Source organism: Solanum tuberosum, unplaced genomic scaffold, assembly GCF_000226075.1.
Source record: "Solanum tuberosum cultivar DM 1-3 516 R44 unplaced genomic scaffold, SolTub_3.0 scf00506, whole genome shotgun sequence".
NCBI classification, from domain to species: Eukaryota; Viridiplantae; Streptophyta; class Magnoliopsida; order Solanales; family Solanaceae; genus Solanum; species Solanum tuberosum.
In genome coordinates, this window is record NW_006239429.1 from 45,947 (window position 1) to 66,733 (window position 20,787).

Sequence of the window (20,787 nt, forward strand, 5' to 3'; positions counted from 1 at the left end):
AAGGAATTTGAAGAGGTAAGATAGTAAAGGCCTTGTGATTCATGTCCTGTTCCAATCATCTGTCCCGTACTGCGGTCCTGCATGAGAAAAAAATCATCAAAAAAGGTTATGCTACAATGTAGGGCTTTCGTCAAACGACTAACCGATGCTAGATTAAAAGGAGAACCAGGGACATAAAGAACAGAGTCTAGGGTGACAGAAGATACGGGTTTGGCTTTTCCAACCCCTTTTGGTTTTGTTTGGATCCCATTGGCTAAAGTAATAGCTGAAAGAGATTGTGAATAAACAATATCAGACAATAGTGATTTATTACCAGAGATATGATCAGAAGCCCCTGAGTCTATGACCCATGATCCAAGAGTGCTAGACTGTGACACACAAGTAAATGAATTACCCGCAACAGAAACATCAGGTTGTGCAACCGAAACTACTTGTGGAGACGTTTGTTTATTTGCACGATACCGAAGGAACTCTTTATATTCCTTTAGAACAATAGGATCATAACTGGGTGGTGGACCATGCAAAATATAACATACGTCACGAGTGTGTCCAGGTTTATGACAATGACTACACTTGGATCGAGGTTTTCCAAAACGTTGTTTACTTGCACGATTTCGAAGGAGCTCATTATATCCTTTAGAACAATAGGATCATAACTGGGTGGTGGACCATGCAAAATATAACATACGTCACGAGTGTGTCCAGGTTTATGACAATGACTACACTTGGATCGAGATTTTCCAAAACGTTCTCTCCTTCGTCGATTCTCCATAGACTGGTATGTATGCTGGAAACTGACAGAAACTGCTATAGTGGTCTGAAAATATTGGAAGCTGCCGAAATTTTAATTATTGGAAGCTGCCGGAATCTGCCCACAGTGGCCTGAAAATTCTGATTTTACAGGGAACTTGCCGGAAACTGCCCTGCAGTGGTCTGCTTTCACCGGAAACTGCCTAAAAATCACCGGAACCCTAATTCCGGTGATCGGATCTAGAGAAAACTGAATGGGTTCTGGTCGAAAATACTTAAACAGAGAGTTACAAGCAGAATACAATCAAATAGAGGGAGTTCATATTTGAGTGATTTATGATTACGAAGTGTAGCCAACGCAAGGAAACAAGAATTGAAGAACTGATCCATAGGCTTATGTTTTGTAGTTCTTAAGTCAAGTTTGCTTGTATTGAGTTTTTATCGAATTGTATCTTTAATTTTTTCTAGATCCAGTGAAGTATAAACTGGAGTAGGAATAGAGTCTTCAAGTTGGGGCGACTTAAAGACTTGGGAACATAAACCTTGGGGGTTTATGTTGGAGTTTAGGAATTAGAGTTAGTTCCTAGGATTGCAAGAGTTGTAATCTGAATTCATAACTTGAAGTGGGTCGACGATCTAGTTGATTGTTGGCGTCTAGGAATTAGAGTTTATAATTCCTTAGGTTACATAGGTTTATAATCTTTTGTTGAAGCTCAAAGTTAAATGAAGAAAAAAGCTCGAAAAAAATGACCGGAGCAGTGTTCACGCGCCGGCGCGTGAACAGATCTCGCCGGAAAACTTCCACCTCCGATGGCGTGTGGGGGCGCGTGGGGGATTTTTTTCCGGTGAAAATTCTTGTGGTTCGGTCGCCTGAGCTTCCCAAGCCTCGTGATGGTGTTGTCTTTCACACAACACCTTCAGAACGAAAGATGACACAAATCAGTCCCAACCGTCGTCGTCGGAATTTGACACGGTGACTTGAAGTTTCTCACCAATGCTCTGATACCATGTGAGAAATAAATGGGAAAAATAATATTGAATTGTGTATCTAAATAGTTACATTGAGACCCTATTTATAGACATTACATTGGAATCCTTTTCCAACTAGGATTCTTATTCTTATTCCTATTCCTATTCTAAGTAGGAAATACTTATTTCTATTCTAACAGTTTATAAACCAATATTTCCTGAGATAGTGAACCAAAGCGCTACTTGTCATGGTTTCCAAACCATCGATATTGACACACCCACTTAATAGTTGTGCTTTATTTCTTTTGGTGAATCTTTTCTTGAATATATATGTTAAATGGAAGTTATAGAGATGCCAGTTTAGCCATATATACAAATGGTTTGGCATTTCTTGGGTAATGCCAAGATCTGGGAAGGAGTTGATGTTCAGCTGGAAGAGTGGAGCTAGAAGAAGAAGCCACAATGCGTGGAATGTAACTCCTCTTGCTCTAATGTGGGTCATTTGGAAAGAGAGGAATATGAGAGCTTTTGAAGGGGTGGAGATGAGCTTTGCTCAATTGAGAAGTAGTCTCCGATCCTTATTTTCTTTTGGTGCACCCATGTAGTTCTTATTTGTATCTGTGTTGTCAAAGGCGCGCTTAAACCCAGAAGCGAGGCTCAAAACACGTTGAGCGCTTCGACTTGCTGAATGTGCGTTACAGTGTCGTCATCAAGGCTCTACGACATACTTTTTTCTTGCGAATGAGCATTTCCTGAAGAGGTGACAATAAGACATTCATATTTCACTTTATCGTAAAACAATCAATTTCTTCGTCCATATATTTGTTATTCATGCTTATAATTATTAGTCTTGGACTAAACATGTATATATATATATATATTTGTATGTTTTCTCCATTTGCGCCTTTTCTCAATAAAACCCATGTTTTATTTGCGCTTTGTGCTTAAAGCCTCAACGAACCTTAGAGCTTTTTGCACTTTTCGCTTCTGATAACATTGGTTTGTATAGAGGATTGGTTCGAAGTTGATAACATTGAAGAGAACCATTTTTTGTAGGTTTCTCCTTTTTGATATGCCTCTTGTATACGGCCATGTTGGCCTTGTTATTATCAATGAAATCTTTTACTTGATAATTTTATTTTTTTAAATCTTCCTTTACTGAAGAGGTATGTTGTACTGAAATGTAGCTATTTTGGGAGTTATAAATATTTTCTGACAGCTAAAGTAGTTTGTGTGTCTGCGGAGTTGTTAAGATCTCTTAGTTCACCTATTTCTTTTCAGGGTCTAGTAGATGGAATTAAATCTGCCCTAAGTAAGAGGAAGGAGGATGAGGAGTTGGGTACTGAATTGACACGCATTGACATTATCAAATGCATACAGTCTGACAGAGTCAAATTTCGGGGAATTAATCTTTCTGGTCTTGATCTTTCGAAGTTGGTAATATAATCTAGTGCTAGACTATTTCATTTCTTTATGTTCTTATTTGCAGATATGGATACTTGATCTAGACTTCTTGCAGTACCGTCTTGTTGTCTTAATAACTATGCGCATTTCCTCATGTAGTTTCTATGCTTCATAAAGAGCTTGTGCTTCTATGGGCATGATCGTCATCTCCTCATTGTTTTATGTTGTTTTTCTGTGTTTTAATAAATAAGAGAAGCAACCATTTAGTCAAAGAGGTTATGGCAAAGGACAAGTTGTCCTCAAGTAAGATAAGTCTTACATTAAGAAAAAGGGAGCAATTACATGCAACTCTGTTTTCCATTTGCCCCAAGAAGGGGGGAAAATTAGAATACAGAGTTGATCTAATCTAGAATTGAAGGAATGTCCTGTGGCCTTACTCCAAAATTATAAAAACGCTGTTCTATTTAAGAGACTTTTTGGGATTTGAGGTTCAGGAGGAATTTTCAGTATTGGGAGGTGACTGAGCTTCAGAGACGGCTAGTTTTACTTCAAAAGCAATGTGAACCAGTCAACAAATCTGATGTTTTTAGTTGAGAATTGGGGAATAACAAAGTGTTCTCTGTCAAGTCCTTTTATGAGAAGCTCTTGGGTAGGGGGGATGAGAGTTACCCATATGCTATGGTCCGGATTCTTAAGGTGCCGAGGAAAGTATGTTTCTTCACGTGGTTAGCTACTAGAGGGGTGATTTTGACGGCAGAGAATCTTGGGAAAAGAAAGGTTTTCTGCTTGATCTGGTATTTTCTTTGCAAGGAGGCGGGTGAGGACGTGGATCAGACTCCGTTACGTTGCAAATTAGCCACGAGGTTATCAGGGGATATATTCAGATGGTTTGACATTTCTTGGGTAATGACAAGATCTGTGAAGGAGTTTATGTTCCGCTGGAGGAGTGAAGCTAGAAGAAGAAGACACAAGGCATGGAATGTTACTACTTCTGCTCTTTTGTGGGTCATTTGGAAAGAGAGAAATATGTGAGCTTTTGAAGGGTGGATATGAGCTTTGCCAATTGAGAAGTAGTCTTCGATCCCTTTTTCTTTGGTGCACCCATGTTGTTCCTGTTTGTATAGAGGACTGGGTGTCTTTTGGAGAGAACCATATTTTGTAGGTTTTCCCCGTTTTTGGTATACCTCTTGTATAAAGCCATGGGCAAGATATTTCTCCTTTTCTGTGGGCAATAGGCAAATGTAGCTCATTGGGAAATGTAGATTATTCAGCAGCAGAAAAATCTTCAGCTTTGGCAGATTGCATGATGACCTTTTCTGCTTCCTTTTGCTTCCTACGAAGGTAAATAGTCAAAAAAGTTTCCCGTAGAATGCGAGCGTTGAGGCATTCATCGAAACAAAGAGAGAGGAGCGGAGTTTGGACTTCAATCTTCATGAATATAGCATTTGGTTTTGCGATTGAGTTTGGAACCGCGGAAGGCCGAATCAAGGCTTTTCCAAAATTTCAGTAACCGAAAAACTGAGCCCTGGAAACCAATCACTGAACTGAACAACTGAAGTTACAAATATGCATAACCTAAACCGACAGAATAAAGCGAAAACTGGTTTGGTCGTTTTTCGGGTCTTACGCACATCCCTACTCTGACTTTATCCCTTAATAAACTATTACTATGTTCCTTACAAAGGGGAAAATTCCAAAAAAGGAAGCCCATCTTGATAGCATCTGATAATGACTTCTTTGCTCTGTTTTACTGCAGTACAACCCCCCATCCCTTATTTTTTGGCAACTTGGGAGAATCTCCCAAGCATTTGGCCATGTCAGATGTGTTGATATCATTATTCATGTAATTTTCTACAACTTTTTAATTAGTCAATGATATCTGTTCTATGTGCAGGACTTGTCATTTGTGGATTTCAGCTATGCATGTCTGAAAACAGTGTTCTTCTCACGTGCCAATCTTCAATGTGCAAAATTCAGGGTATTATTGCTCAATTAAATGTTGCTGAATCTTCAACTGCAGTTAGTGTGTAGATCACTAAGAATGTTGTACTTTTATAATTACAGTCATAATACCTTGGGAGAGTGCGCATCTAACTTTAGCAGTAAATTTCTTTTATTTACACTTGTGATAATAGTCTAGAATAATATATAATTCTGAGTAAGAACATAGTAGTACTCCACTTTCTGTGGATGAGCTACTTGTTTACAGTTTTGGAGGTTTTGTTTGATGAAGGGAGAAAAGTTCTGAATTTGATGTGCTCTCACTTTAGCTTTGTTTGACTGAAAAATACTTCTAGGTCTTTCTACTTTTGCAAGATTAGGAATTATGTTTCGCAGTGTTGCAGCGGTCAACCTTAGCCGAGCGCTCAACTGGAGCTCATTGGCATGCTTCAGTCCTGTTGAGGTTATTGATGAGAGATGAGTGTCTTAGTAGCCAATTTTAGAAAAATGGCTGGACTGGGGTTTGACTAGGTTATACCAGCTAGATGAAAGGTTTGTAATCTTGTTTGGCTGCAGCATAGGAAGGAAGAAGAAGTTATGGAAATGGTTAGCTATGTTACAGGACTCTTCATTTTGTCTTGAGTATCCACGTTGAATATGCATCGCACGTGTCTGCCTTGTTGGATTGATAGCTTTTGCAGATTCTCATACCTCAGTCTCAGTGATTTCTAGTCTTCTTTGCAAATTGTCTCCTTTTATACTAAGGGGTGTTTTGCACATTATTTTTGACTAAGTGGTAGTTTGTATAACAAATGTACAAGATTGTATGCCTTATATTGGGTAAAAGAAGTTTTGGAGATAGTAAGCAATGTTGCATAGAGCCATAGACTCTTAATTTGCCTTGATATACCAATGTTGACTGGGTATGACATGGTAATATCATATTGGACTATGTGTGGTTAAATATCATTCCTGACTCCATATAACATAATCATAAGCACACCCAAGGTTAAGGGTGTGGCCTAGTGGTCAATGAAGTGGGTTGAGAATCATGAGGTCTTCGGTTCAAGTCATAGCAGAGACAAAAACACTAGGTGGTTTCTTCCCATCTGTCCTCGCCGTGGTGGATAGAGTTAACTGATACCTGTTGCTGGCGGGAGGTGGCAGGTATTTGGTGAAATTAGTTGAGGTGCACTCAAGCTAGCCTGTACACCACGGTTATAAAAAGATAAATAACATAGACATAGGCATATCAATTTGTCTCAGCCTTGCTAATTGTCTCATTTGGTGCTGAGGGTATTTGCAAACATACTTCAGACTAAGCTGGTTGTTTCTATTAGTTAAGTGCACAATATTGCCTGTTTACTTGCAGTTAGAAAAAAAAATGCACATTTTCTTTGGTGTAGCCATTGTACATAGCTGGCAACTTTTGGTCTTCTTCAATGAGAAGTCCTTGCTTACAAAAAGGAAAAGTTAGCTTTTATGCAGTGATACTCTTAGTTGGATGGTGGTATATTCAATGTCTTTGTTGAAAAGGGACTCTAGGAACATTTGTACTTCTAAGCTCCTAACACTCCAATGACCTAGTTACTAAATAATACTATTTTTTTTCTTGGTCGTTCTTTAACTTTTGTCACAGGATGTCGATGCCGAAGCTTCCATTTTTCACAATGCCACATTGCGCGAGTAAGCTATAGCGCATAATCTCTCGGTCTCCACATCTTATGTAGATCATGCATAGTGTTTAATCATCTTAACAGTGTTTGATTTTTCGAAGATTCACCCTCTTTACATCCTCTTTTTAACAGGCTTTACATGTATGTGTGGATTAAAATTTAAGCACATAAATATTATTTTCAAGCCCATCTTTACTGTCAAGTTGCAACCTTAGTGATTTCATCTTGCCTAGGGAAGATGTGAATTTACTGGAGCAAATCTTCGTGGAGCTGTATTAGCTGGTGCTAATCTTCAAAGTGCAAATTTACAAGGTAATGGTTATTACAGACTACAGAGTACCGATTTGTTCTGAAACTAAACGGTAAGAGTGATTTCTTCATGTGGAGTTCTGCACAAGTAAGACTACAATTTACAACCAATAATTTGTGTTTCTTCAAGTTTGTTGTTACTGTATTTCGAGCCATGTCCAATCTCCTTATATCCTGAGAAGAAAAGAAAGGGAGAATAGAAGAAGGTTGAGAGACTAGAGAGGGGGTGGGGGTGAAGAGGGGTTGTTGAGAGAATGAGAACAGCAAGAGTTACTTGTTTCTTGGAAGAGAGGTATCTTTGGGTGATTTTTCTAGCATCAGGCACTCCTATGGAAGTGTGCTATGTTTCTGTTCTATGGTGCATCATGCATGTTTGAAGTGTTATGTGCTAGAACCTCAAATGCTTACTGTTAGACAGGTAGGTTATAATGTTTGAAGTAGGTGTATTCTGAATTTATCAACTTATCAGATAATCAACGTATCTACCTTCTTTGCTCTAAGTTGCCCGGACTCTTCACTTTCATTATAAGTTGCTGTTTTTGTTTCCCCGTTTAAAGTATGATGAACGATCTGCTTGCTATCTAGATATCTATTATTTTTCTTATTATTTTTCTTCGTCTCCCTGACATATTTATTATTATGATAATCTTCCTTTATTTCCATACAGATGCTTGTCTAATAGGCTGTAGCTTCTGTGGGGCGGATCTTCGTTCTGCTCACCTACAGGTTAAACTTCTAAAACTGTAATGTCTGTTGCTGTATCCTCTGTGGATCCTTTTAAATTTTTGACACTTTTACGTGTTTTCTTGACAAGATATTCTACTACAGCCCCATTCTCTGATGCACCTAAATTATATAATTCTTATTCATCTTTGATCGTAGAAAGTGAGCTTGTAATGATTTGGAATAAGGCCTAGATTCTTATCCTTTGCCTGAATCCTCTCACTTCAGTTTTACAACTCTGTTAGCATTTATATTCTGAGGCCTGTTTAATGTGCTGAATTACTGTTTATATTTATTCCCAGACAGCTGATCTTACCAATGCCAACCTCGAAGGAGCTAATCTTGAAGGTGCAAATCTGAAGGTAAAAGTTATGCATGTAATACTATAGCCTAAATTCACCCGAAGGTGGAATAATATTGGATACAGAAGCAGCTATTAAAACTATAGTCAAAAGTATTACTCTGGTGAACATGTGACTTTTGAACTATTTTTATTGCTCGTAATTCACTCATCCAACCTCAATTTATTTGTGCTTCTGCTAAAATCTTGCAAACTTTCTTTAAAAGTACTTACCCAGAGGCCCAGACTGTTAAAATATTTTAATTGCTTGTAATTCACTGGAAGGTCTCTCAAATGATCAAGTCATTCCATTTCTGTTAGTGTTAAGATTTCTGCTAAAATCTTACTAACTGTTCTTTTAACAGTGATTGTAAAGTACTCTATGTAAGTTTTGCTTCTTTCTTGGACCACAGTTTCTTGCAACAGGAACAAGTGACCTCCGACAGCCTAATATACCTAATTCTTCTCCGCACAGCTTCAAAATGCTTTTTTGTCACAATGAAAACATTTAAGATATTATCCGAACACAATGACACATGGGCCTTCTATTCGCCTCAAAAGCGATTCCTCCTCGTGTATTATGCTAGTTATCTTGGCCTGACCTGCAGAGCTGAACAATTGAGTGGTGAAGGGTCTAACCACTAGGGGATAAAGTTTACAAGGCACGAAATGTTTAACTTGAACTGACAAGCATACCCAGACACCACCTTATAAGGCGTGCAACTCTCCATCCCTTCTGATGTGTGATGGGTTCTACATTACTTGCTTATCGATGTCACCCTAACCTTCTTTGTCTTCACCTGGACGGGCCATTCCATTGTTTCCATAAGACACTTGCAAAACCCAGTTTACTGTACCACCTAAAGTATAATGCAATAAGATCTCTTCTTTCAGTCTCAAACCAATAGGTTCTGCCAATCCCCTCCAATAACTTGAGTAAACGAGTTTCCCAAACAGTCAGAAAGATATCTCTCACCAATAATCAATTTTTTCTTGAACTTTGCAGTCAAGGATCGCTCTCTCTCTCTCCTTTTTTCTTTGGGATCTATAAATAGTAAGTGCAGTCATTAATAAAGGGGCACCAAGGGTTTTCAGATCCTTCTGTATTGTCAAAAAGTACAAAAAATAATGAGAAGTGAGAGTTCTATGAATGAGAAAACGACCAAATTAGTCTTTGATGTATACAAGTTGAATTATTTTGGTCCTTTATATATACCACCTTATTGATATAGTCCTTGATGTATATAGAAAGATGATCATTTTGATCCTTAGCCCTAAAACAAACAGTAAAAGTAAAAAGTTCCGTTAAATTTAATTGTGGGTTACTTTAAAATTGACACCTGACAGACCCTTTCTCCCTCAATCTTCTTTCTTTCACCATTAAAGGTATGCTCCATCTTCAGTCCTGTCCACCCACCAGCCATATTCTTATAAGAAAAATAGTACACACTACACTCATTTCTTATCTATCTCCAAACAATAATTCCCAGAAGCTCCCATTTTCATATATACATAAATAAAACAAAAATTGTGACCGCTAAAACAAATGTGAACTAAGTAAATCAGATGATACACTCCATTGCTCCTCCCAGGAGAACTCCATAAACCAACTCTCTTCAACCTTTAACCAACTAGTCTCTCTTTTTATAGCTAGATATGGGAAGAATATAGCTTTCTTTTTGTTTTGTCCTTTTTAAAACTAATGATTGATACACAAAACGTTACCTTTATTAAAAAAAAAAAACTAATAGTCTTTTCATGTATTTTTTTGTTTCGTTGTTCAAATAGAAGGGTGAAAACTGAACGGACAGAGGTTGAAAATCGATATCTTAACAATATTCTTTGAAAATTGAAGAGATTTTTGTGTGTCAAAAAGGATTTTGGTAATGAAAAGAAGAATAAACCAATTGAAAATTGCAGCAGAATTGGCGTAAGAAAGACGATTGAGTAGAAGGGGTCTGCCACTTGTCAATTTCGAGGCACCCACAATTAGTTTAACAGAATTTTTCATTTGTACTGTTAGTTTTAGGGTTAAGAATCAAAATGATCATCTTTTTATATACATCAAGGATTATTTCAATAAAATAAGTATATATAAAGGACCAAAATAGCTCAACCCCTAAACATCAAGGACCATTTTGGTCGTTTTCTCTACTATGAACCATACAATAGCCTACTCCTCTAAAGATCAGATGAAATGAGTCAGCTACTCTTATTATATTTCCTTCTGAATCCAAACACGAGTCAGTTTCCATTATGCCTCTTAATTGATTTTCCACTACTTATTCCAGGGTGCGAAGTTAACCAATGCAAATCTGAAGGGTGCAAACCTTCAAAGAGCTTATCTTCGGCATGTGAATCTTCGTGATACAGTAAGTCATATTACCACTGCCAATCAGTTGGGATTTGTTATTGCCTACTCATCTATCCTCAATTATGTTGATTCTGTGAAGCACAGACGTGGAAATTTTTAGGAAAGAAAAGATAATTGCTTGAAACAAAGTCAGATTTTCATTCACTGACAAAGATTAACCTTTTCCCTGGCCTTCTGCTGGATGTTCTTGTAATCCAATTCACCGATGAATTTCCATCTGGAAGGAAAGAAAGTTGATAATGTGAATCAAAGTTCTCTTGAATAATAATAATTATATTGGAATCTCAGGGAGATCCGATGGAACCTTCGTCTTTGAACTTCAAACTACATATATGAAATGCACTTCACCTCATCAACTATTGGGATGTAGTAATCATAAATTTCTAAAGATAAGTAAATGACACTCTCTCCCACTATAAACCATCTTTCCTGTATATCTGCCTTTGAAATTCCTTTTCTGACTTAAACCATTGAGTTTTTGGGCGTTCATATGGCTACTATCTCACGAGTTCATTTCAACTTCAAGTTGCTATCTTGCAGTGTTGAAATAATTTTCCCAACCTCACAAGTTTTCTTGTGCTGTCTTGCATATTTCTAATTGTGATTGCTAAATTGTACTGTATTTTCTATGTATTATGTGGAAAGAAGCATGAGAGGTTAACATTAGCATTTTTCAATGTCTAGCTCCAGGTTTTGGAGTATAACGGTATGTACATTATGTTCTTTGACTACTTAATGTCTCGTCAACCAAAAAAGCCAAAAGGCAGAATATTTTAGTTATGAATATATGCCATTTATGAAGTTTGTGAGACGCCTATCAAATTATGTGCAAAACTTGCTTGGTAATTGTTGCGTCCAATTGCACACACAAGTGTACGTGGTCGCACAAGTAATTTAGTGGCTCTAAAAGAGCCGGATTATCGAACCCATAAGACTTGTCGATTAACTATCTTACTAAATTATACTAGTCTAATTATTTATTCAAGAGTGCCAAAAGAGTTTGATTTATAAATAAAGAATGCAAGAATTAAATACTAAGATTACCTTTCTATGATTGGGGAAATTTTAGGGCTGCAACATGCTAAAGGTTTCATGTATCACATCTCATGTGATGAATTAACTACGGTTATCAAATTACTAATTTACAGGGTTGATTTTATGATCATGATTTCCCGACCTCTAATCACCTACTCCAATTGACTTTCTAACTACATCGTTGAGCAGGGATAGACAAACTCAATTGGCGAGCATTTATATTTCATCATGTTTAGTAACTAAGCTCAATGTTCATCTGGGTGTTAATTTTGAACTTGAATCTAAACAAGTGATATGCAAGAGAGATCGAGCTCTTTGTATTCTTTGGTCTATCTACCCCTTCATCTCTCGAGTCCAAGAATAGACAATATGTTTATTTCTATGGTGATCAAGCATGAAATACTAAAACCAAAATTCAAAAGTAATTTAAGTGATAGCCAACATTAATTCAAAACAATCGATGTTGAACAATTACTCGTAGCTGCAGCCCCACAACAATGGTCTTTAGCTACTAATGTCTAAGAAAAGCAGAAAAAAAAAAAGAACCCTAATGGTGAATTGTATTCCTTGTCTCTTGCACTTGAAATAGAAGTTCCCCTACAAAAGAAGCCTAGGGCTCTATTTATTATAGAGTTGGGGAAAATAATTCCTCCTTCAATTTGGATTTGGACTCCTTAAATTTCAGTATTTTCATCGGGGCATTTGTGGGGAAGCGTGCCAGAACTTGGCTTCAGTAGTTTAGGCCCTGGCGCAGCGCGCCCAGGCTGCTCCATGGGTGTTTTTCTTCGCGCTCATTTTCCCTTCGCTCCCGTCGCCTCCTATTTAGCTCATATTTCTTTAGAAGCTCCTGCATATGCTAATCATGCAGGTTAGTGCACATTCATTGCAATACTTAATCAAAGCACAACAACTATCATAAAAATGTCCTCGAAATAAGGCACATTCGGGTAAATCGTAGTAAATGGGCATATAAATACACCCAAGATCACCAACCCACACTTAAACCTTTATTCATCCTCGAACAAACATTAAAGTTCATCTCAAAAAAATCAAACTAGGAACGCCATCACTTTGGTTGATACAAACAATTAGGTCATATACAACTTTCCAAACATCAAGTACACTTCTCGATCATTATGAAAGATATAAAAATAAACAACAAACCTCTAACCTCCTAACCTCAAGGAAGAACTTTGAACTCATCAAATTTAAGCTTGTTCACCTATTCTCGTCAAAGAACGTTAATAAAATTACCTATCCATCATGAAACAAGTGTCTCACAAGAAGAAATACTCCACACACTCAATTCAAAAGATTGAATATAAATTAAGCCCCCAAGGCCTAGCTCAAGTGGCAAAAGGTGGAGGATTTGTGGCTTAGGTCACAGGTTCAAGCCCCACACCATGCAAAGTGAAGCCCGGTATTTAAGTGGAGAAGGGTAGAGGGGCGGGCCCATTATCCACCGAGTTTAGAAGGCTGTGATTGGTCCAAAGGGTGGGTCAAAAACGAATTTCTCGGTTATCAAAAAAAAAAAAAGATTGAATATAAATTAAGGACTTCACATCAAAGAACAACTCTCACACTCACAAATAAAATTCACCTGTATGCACAAAGAACCATAGGCTTGCCCATTATGTACATCTTCATTAATTAAGCATGCTCGAATAGAATCAATTAGGACTTTAACGGGTTGTAATATAGGCTAGGGGATGGGTAGGAAAACTATATAATAGTGACTTACACTTCCCTAAGCACTTGACAATTTTAGACTTCATCACCCATTGTTTTCTTCTCTTTATTTTCAGCCCTCTCTTCAACAATTATCATGATCTCAAGAATGCTTCAGTCATTTTTTTTCCGAAGGATTTTTTTTTCTTCTTTTTTCTCCCTTTTTTTTTCTTTTTCATTTCACATTCTTTCGAAGAGGGCTTTTTCATCACTTTATAGCTATCATTGATTACCTTTTTCCACTCAACCACCTTTTTTTGTCTTCAGATTTACCAATTATAATCAGTCTATGGTACAGTGCTCAAGGAAGCAAGGTGCAAAAATCAAGGATTCAACATAAGAGTTAAGGCAAAAATATGGCTACCAACAAAAGGCTACATTCTTAGAGGACTAGCTAGTGATATAATATCTGAAAAAACTTAAATTTATAAGACAAATCAAGGAAAGCCTATTATCTTCTCCTAAACAAAGCGACACTTTTTATTTCGCTTCAATAACATGCAGGGCAAGTTCTAGACTAAGATGCAAAACATGGAATAAACAAATTCTCACCACACATGACAGAAGTATTAATCAAGATGTATCAATTCCACTTCTAAGAGACAAGATCATAACAAACTACAAAATAAAATAAGTTATATACAAAGTCACAATCATGAGCCTAGGTGTCAAAGATGATGCAATTTTATTAGCAATCAAGCATTCACAATAAAGTACTACTCAAAATTAGGCCTTAATAGCAAGTATCACACAACTCATAAGTTATATACAAAGTCACAGCTCGCTTAATGTGCGGCTTCAGTGTCGTCATAAAGATTCTAAGACAAACATTTACTTGCCAATGAGCCTTTTATGAACTAGTGAAACGAAATAAATGATATTTCACTTTATCGTAATTTTTTTTCAATTTCTTTGGTCATATATTTGTCATTCATGTTTATAATTATTATTCTTGGACTGAACATATATATTTGTATTCCTTTCTCCCTTTGCGCCTTTTTTCATTAAAGCCCACGCTTTATTTGCGCTTTGCGCTTAAAACCCCCACGGACCTTAGGGTTTTTTTGCACTTTTCGCCTTTAATAACACTGATCAAAACACAACAATTATCATAAAGATGTCCTCGAAACTAAGTCACATGCGGGTAAATCGTAGTAAATGGGCATATAAATACGCCCAAGATCAGTAATTCCCTAAATGTTGCTCTCGGATGATGAAGTCTGATTCCTTCCAGAGAGGCACCATTGAGTTTTACACTAGAGTTCAAGCAATGAATTTCCATGAGTACATCTTCCCATATTAGCAAATCTGATTCATGTCTGTGACCTTTATTTGCCAAAATGTCTGCACACTGATTTGCTCCCTCCAGTTGTTGATAATATTTGCTTTCTCGGCTTCCGGGTATCTGCAATCCTTGATAATAGCCTTGGAGGATGAAACTGTATGCCGTCTTTGTTGATAAGCTTAACAAGAAGCAAACAATCTGTTTCCACTTCTAACTCTTTTTATCTCACTGCCTATGCTAATTGTAGCCCTTGTTTGACTCCTATTTCCGTAGGGAAGCTTGAGGTAGGTTTTATCTTACATGAATATCCCATTATCCTTTTCCCTTGATTATCTCAAAAAGTCTTCCAAAAGCAGCATCTCCAGTTTGGGTTTTCACATTGCCATCAGTATTCAGTTTAATCTTTTCTAAACAAGGAGGAGACCAAGTGAGTGATTAATCTTAACTTCAGATATAGAAGTTCGTCAAGGAAATGTTTCAACAATTTCCCAAGCATAATCACTAATATGTGCAAAGATCTGTTGATGGACGTTATTTTTTCCAATCAAATTTCTGTTTCTTTCTTTCCATTTGCCAAATAGATGAAAATGTTAGTGTAACACAGTAGGAGATCAATCAATCCATTCAAGCATAAGCATAGCATTCATTTCATGAAATCAATCTCATTTTGGGAGAGGAAACTATTCCAAATTTATCTATATTTTGGACAAGTCCTAATAATATGTGAAAAGTCCTTATCATCATCACACCATTCACATTTGGGGAAGTCAATTATCTTCCTAGTGAATCTAAGATTGTTATGTCTTACAACCCATATGAGTTTTTTTAAAAAAAAGAGGTTCTTACAAGTCATATGAAGTGTTTTATTTTCCCTAGGTGAAGTTTCCATATATTAGTCAATATCCTATCATTTGAGCTGTGTATCCAATTATGCTTCTGTTGATCCTTGGACTAATCTCCTTTTTACCACTGCATGCAATGTAGAAATGTCTGATGTAACAAATTTAACCATAGTAGTTAACTGATGATAGTATGTTTTCGTATATTTGCCTGGAATATAGGGAAAGAGATGAAGCTTGAAGGGTGTGATTCAGCTCTGTTGCTTAATATTCTCTGCTCGCCATTGTATTTGATTCTAGTTGGAACTAAATATTTCTCTTTCTCTCAGCATTTGGAGGGGGCAAAGCTTGATGGTGCCAATTTACTGGGTGCAATCAGGTGACACCACAGATTTGTTCTCATCCCAAACCTCTCCCAGAGCAACATTAAAGAAGAGAGCTACAAAAAGGAATTGTATAGCAATAGAATCAAGCCTTACATGTATTGACCAACTATTTTAGTTTAATTTGGTGGTCTAAATCTCAATTTAATTATCTGTATGTGTGTAAACCCAAATTGTTTCAAACCATTCTGGCCTTGTAAGAATGTTTAACTTTTCAAATCTGAGAATGATCAAACAAGAGGTACTTTCCAAGAAGAATTGAATAGGCATAGAAGGGTTTTTCCGAAGAAATGATTTGTGGATCATGCACTAATCCCACAAGTCTAGTTTAAGTATATATGAATGTAATCAACACATTACACAGTAACATCCTTTCAGTGCACTGAATGATTGCTCTAAACGGGAACTAGCAAATGCCCTACTCTTCCCAATCCTAGTACATAACATGGATCATATATTGTCATTGCTGGTTTTTTCCTTTAGGTTTAGCAGTCGAGGAAACAGCAATAAGCTGCAAATTGAATTGTTTACCACCAAAACACATACCTTACTGGTATCACAATTTCATACACCTACTCCTTTCAGTTCATCAGGTTAATTCACTTTCCTCAGAAGGGACCTCATGAAAGGGGCTAGGGAGATAGGGAAACAAAAGTAACTGCAAGATGTACCATTACCTTGTACCCACTGCGACATGGTGGCCTTTTTTTTCCAGTTACACTTGGCAATTGCAAAGATACTAGCAGTAGAAAATCCTTCTGATAGAGAAATAAGATAGATCAAATTGGAGTATAATTTGTTAAGATCATAGAATCGAGGTACTGCAGTAATGAGTAGAAGTACAGCTTGCTTAACAATGGAGAGAAACTCTCTTCTTCATTGAACATTGAAAGCTTTTACAAGGGAACTCTTTTTACAACTCTCTTCATTCTATGACTATTACCATTTATATATACAATCAGTTCATCAAGCTAACAGGCTAAAAAATTCTAACTAACTAAATTTGTTAATTTAACGAACTTGTCAGAGCTAACTGATAGCTGTGCATTTTACTAGCTGCTCAACATCCTCCCTCGAGCTAGGTGTATGAAAAACATTCTTCATTCCTAGCTTGGCAAGCCGATACACATGTTGCACACAAGTTAATCCTTTGGTGAGTAAGTCTGCAGGTTGCTCTGTTGTTTCCAAGTACATAGGATGAACTAATCCTAGTTGAACCTTCTCTCTAATGAAATGGCAATCGATGTCTATGTGCTTTGTACGTTCATGAAAGACTGGGTTGGCAGCAATCTGTATTGCTAATTTGTTGTCACTGTAAGTAGGCACAGGCATCTTCACCTGCACTCCTAGTTCTTTGAAGAGTCCAACTAACCACACAACTTCTGTAACTATTGATGCCAAGCTCCTGTATTCAGCTTCTAAGCTCCTTGAGATAGTGTTTTGCTTCTTGGACTTCCATGATATCAAAGAATTTCCATATGTGACCATGTAGCCAGTAATGGATTTCCTGTTATTTTGACATGTTGTCCACTTTGCATCACAATATGCAGTTTGTTGATTATCAGCATTGGCACTCGTAAGAATTCCCAACCCAATTGATTGTTTAACATACTTGACCACCATCATTGTTGCATCCATGTGAGATGTCTTGGGATTGTGCATGAACTGACTTAGGAGTTGTATTGCAAATGCTATATCTGGCCTTTTGATCGTCAAATAAAGCAACCTTCCCACCACCTTCTATAGTTGTAAGTTTCTGATTCAGTTCAGTAGTTCAATAGGTGCTCCGATAAGCTTAGAAAAAAAAAGGGAGCAATTTTGACTCGGCACAACCTAACGATACATCCAATACCAATGATCTGTGCCTAGAATGCGTTGCTAGATCTCTGCTCTAGAAAGCTATACAAGCAATTGTTTAAGCTATCAATAATTTCTTTAAATTAGTAATTTGACTGCGGAAAGGACAACCCCATGTCTGAGATTAGTTCAAGTCAGTACTTCATTTGGTGCATAAGAAGCCCTGTTGCATTTCTAGCAAACTCAATTCCTAAAAAATATCTCAGCTCCCCTAAATCCTTGATTTTAAAACTGTCTTTGAGAGCCTTCTTTGTTTCAAGGATCAGTTTGTGATCATTCCCTGTGATAAACAAATCATTAACATACACCAATACCAATACCAAACTTTCACCTTGATGCTTTGTGAATAAAGAGTAATCATAATGGCTCTGCTGGAAACCAGAATTAGCTAAGGATCTGGTTAACTTGATATTCCATTGCATACTTGCCTGCTTGAGTCCATACAGTGACTTGGTGAGTTTACACACTATCTGTCTCTCACTGTGATGCCTAAAACCCAAAGGTAACTCCATGTATACTTCTTCATTCAAATCACCTTGAAGAAAAACATTAAAAATATTTATTTGGTGTATTTTCCAGTGATGTGTAGTAGCCAAGCTTATGACAACTTTAACAGTCCACATCTTCACAACAGGATAGAATGTTTCCTGATAGTTCAAACCTTCCTTTTGGTTGTAACCCTTGGCTACCAACCTAGCTTTGAATCTATCAACCTCTCCATTAGCCTTATACTTCACCTTGTACACCCATTTACACCCTCTGACCTTTTTTTCCTCAGGCAACTGTGTAAGCTTCCATGTGTGATTTTCTTCCAAAGCATGGATCTCATTTTGCATAGCTTCAATCAATCTAGGTTCTGTATGGCTTCCTGATAAGAAGCAGGTTCCTTTTCCTGAGATAACTTAGTAACAAAGCTTCTATAGGCTGGTGAGATGCTCTCATAATCAACTATATCTCCAATGGGATACAAGCAATTGCCAGCTAGCTTCTTAGGCAAAACATAGTATGTGTGCCACAAAGGGGGCTTAGCAGGTCTATTGGATCTTCTAACAATAACAAGTTCAACAACATCATGTAAGACTAATGGTGGGGTCTGATTCTGAGACAAAACATCATGCATAGAGGCCTGATCATCCTGAGGAGGTGCAACATCAGAGGAAACATTTGTGTTATGAGGCTAAAAGTCTTGATTGTCACTGGGATGTCCTTCACTACTAGAAGGAGTAGTATCATTTCTGCTTACAACACATGGTGTAAGCTTACAATCTTCTACATGTGAATGAAGTATAGAAAATATTTGATTAGTGGTATCACCTGAACCTGATGTTTGAAATGAAAATTCCTTTTCATAAAAAATAACATCTCTGCTAACAAAAATAACCCTTGACTCAATGTCCAGAAGTTTATATCCCTTCAGATTGACATCATACCCAAGTAGCACAGCCTTTCTGGCCTTTGGTGCAAACTTATCATCCTTCCTCAAACTAGTAGCAAATGCCAAACACCCTATCACTCTTAGGTGAGTTAAAGAAGATTGTTTGCCATACATCAGTTCATATGGTGACATGTTTCCCAAGACTGTGAGAGGTACTCTATTTATGATATATGTTGCAGCTTCTATGCATTTACCCCAAAATCTATTTGGTAACTGCCCTTGAAATTTGATAGATCTTGTTGTCTCTAAGTAGTGCCTATGCTTCCTTTCTACAACTCCATTTTGTTATGGAGTATGTGGATAAGATCTTTGGTGGATGATCCCATGCAATGCAAACAAATCATGACAGTTAGAATTCATAAACTCTCCTCGATCACACATTTTATCTATTTCTTGCTTTTGAAGCATTTTCCTTTTAGAAGTATTCATGAATGATTGTTATCCTTCATAAATAACAATTCATAAGTTGTGCTTTATAAAATCGATGAAATGATTGCAATCTGGTTAAAGAAGATTCAAGCAACAATTGACAGGAGAACTAGCTGGGTTTCCAGCATGAGCAGTAGCTTGAATTATTAATTGTTACAATGATATTTGAGGGGGAACAGAAACAACTAAAGCATTCAAACTTAAGAAAAATCTACTCCATTACAAGTGTCTGTTGGAGAACAAAGTGAGAAGACAAACAATAATTTTTACCTCAAACGAGATCAAATGTTGTCCTAGTTCTAGTTTTGTAAATCTAAACATTTAGACTTCATAAATACTTGGGTTAACCCATCGGTGGCCACCTAAAGTTGGCATCAATTTTCACTTAGACACCTTAACTAGGCTTTGTTCATTTTAGACACCTCATGTCATCCCCAATTGTGTCATTTTGACACTTTTTCGACAATTTGCCAAATTTGTAAGGTGTGTGTAACACACTAGCTGATGACGTGTCAAAGTGATGAATTAAATAAAGACACGTGGCATATATAGAAAAATAATTATTAAATGATGAATCTTGAGTAGGAAAAAAACTACCAATGACTCATTGACATGTGACATTTCTTTAACTAAATAATTAAAAAAAAAACACTTTTAATAAAAAGAAAATTATATGCACCACCCCAAATTGTCTTCTCTACTACCCACCCCCACCTCAAACCCCAACCCCTCTCTCTCACCCAGATTTTCTTCTCCACCCACCACCACCCCCGACTCTCCCTCACCCAAATGTGTCAAAAGAAAAAGCTTTTTTTTGTTTGTTTTTATCACTTTGTGAATGTTGTGAGATAAGAACGTCTTTCTTCTAATAGAATGATGATTGAATGCTTGATTTGGTGAATGTGGTAATGCATTTGCTTGACCTTTTGGGGGGGTTTTTTTTTTTCTTCCTTTTTTTTGGATTTCTGGGTCAATGCAAGTCAAAAATTGGTTCTTTGGTACATAAATATGGAGTCCCAAACTTTCTACTAAAATTATATAGCTTATTTATTTTGATTTTGGACTTTTTCTGTGATTATGATGTGAGAAGGCATACAAATGGATTGGAACACTAAAATTGTTTGTTGTGAATGTAGGATTTGATAATTGAAAATATGATTTCTTGCCATTTTTTAGTGTTTTTTTCTTCTTGAAATTTATGTTGATTTTCTCAAATTATTTTGAGGAAGAAAGACAACAAAATAAGTGAAAGTACTTGAGCTTAAAATTTATGGGCACTACAATTCACTTTTTGTTTGTGGCATTGTCAA

General features: G+C 36.9%; 2 protein-coding genes across 7 annotated transcripts in view; one reads left to right on the forward strand and one right to left on the reverse strand.

Moving 5' to 3' along the window:
• Positions 1-16,123, forward strand: part of LOC102594194 (FH protein interacting protein FIP2) — a 23,921-nt gene extending 7,798 nt beyond the window's left edge. Inside the window, exons 4-12 of one of the 6 annotated variants that reach the window (XM_015304087.1) lie at positions 3,001-3,156; positions 5,018-5,101; positions 6,704-6,750; positions 6,873-6,881; positions 6,979-7,052; positions 7,717-7,775; positions 8,075-8,134; positions 10,404-10,484; positions 15,596-15,690. In XM_015304087.1, coding sequence (XP_015159573.1) covers positions 3,001-3,156; positions 5,018-5,101; positions 6,704-6,750; positions 6,873-6,881; positions 6,979-7,052; positions 7,717-7,775; positions 8,075-8,134; positions 10,404-10,484; positions 15,596-15,607 — 582 coding nt within the window. In that variant the 3' untranslated portion in view covers positions 15,608-15,690. The other 5 variants (XM_006364671.2, XM_006364674.2, XM_006364675.2 and 2 more) reach the window with 5 other exon arrangements.
• Positions 16,124-18,457: 2,334 nt separating this feature from the next.
• On the reverse strand, positions 18,458-19,180 carry LOC107058411 (uncharacterized). Its single transcript, XM_015304079.1, has 2 exons — positions 18,857-19,180; positions 18,458-18,748 (listed from the first exon to the last, which is right to left on the reverse strand). The coding sequence occupies exons 1-2, from the start codon at positions 19,178-19,180 to the stop codon at positions 18,458-18,460; spliced, it is 615 nt and encodes a 204-aa protein (XP_015159565.1).
• Positions 19,181-20,787: the final 1,607 nt, after the last annotated feature.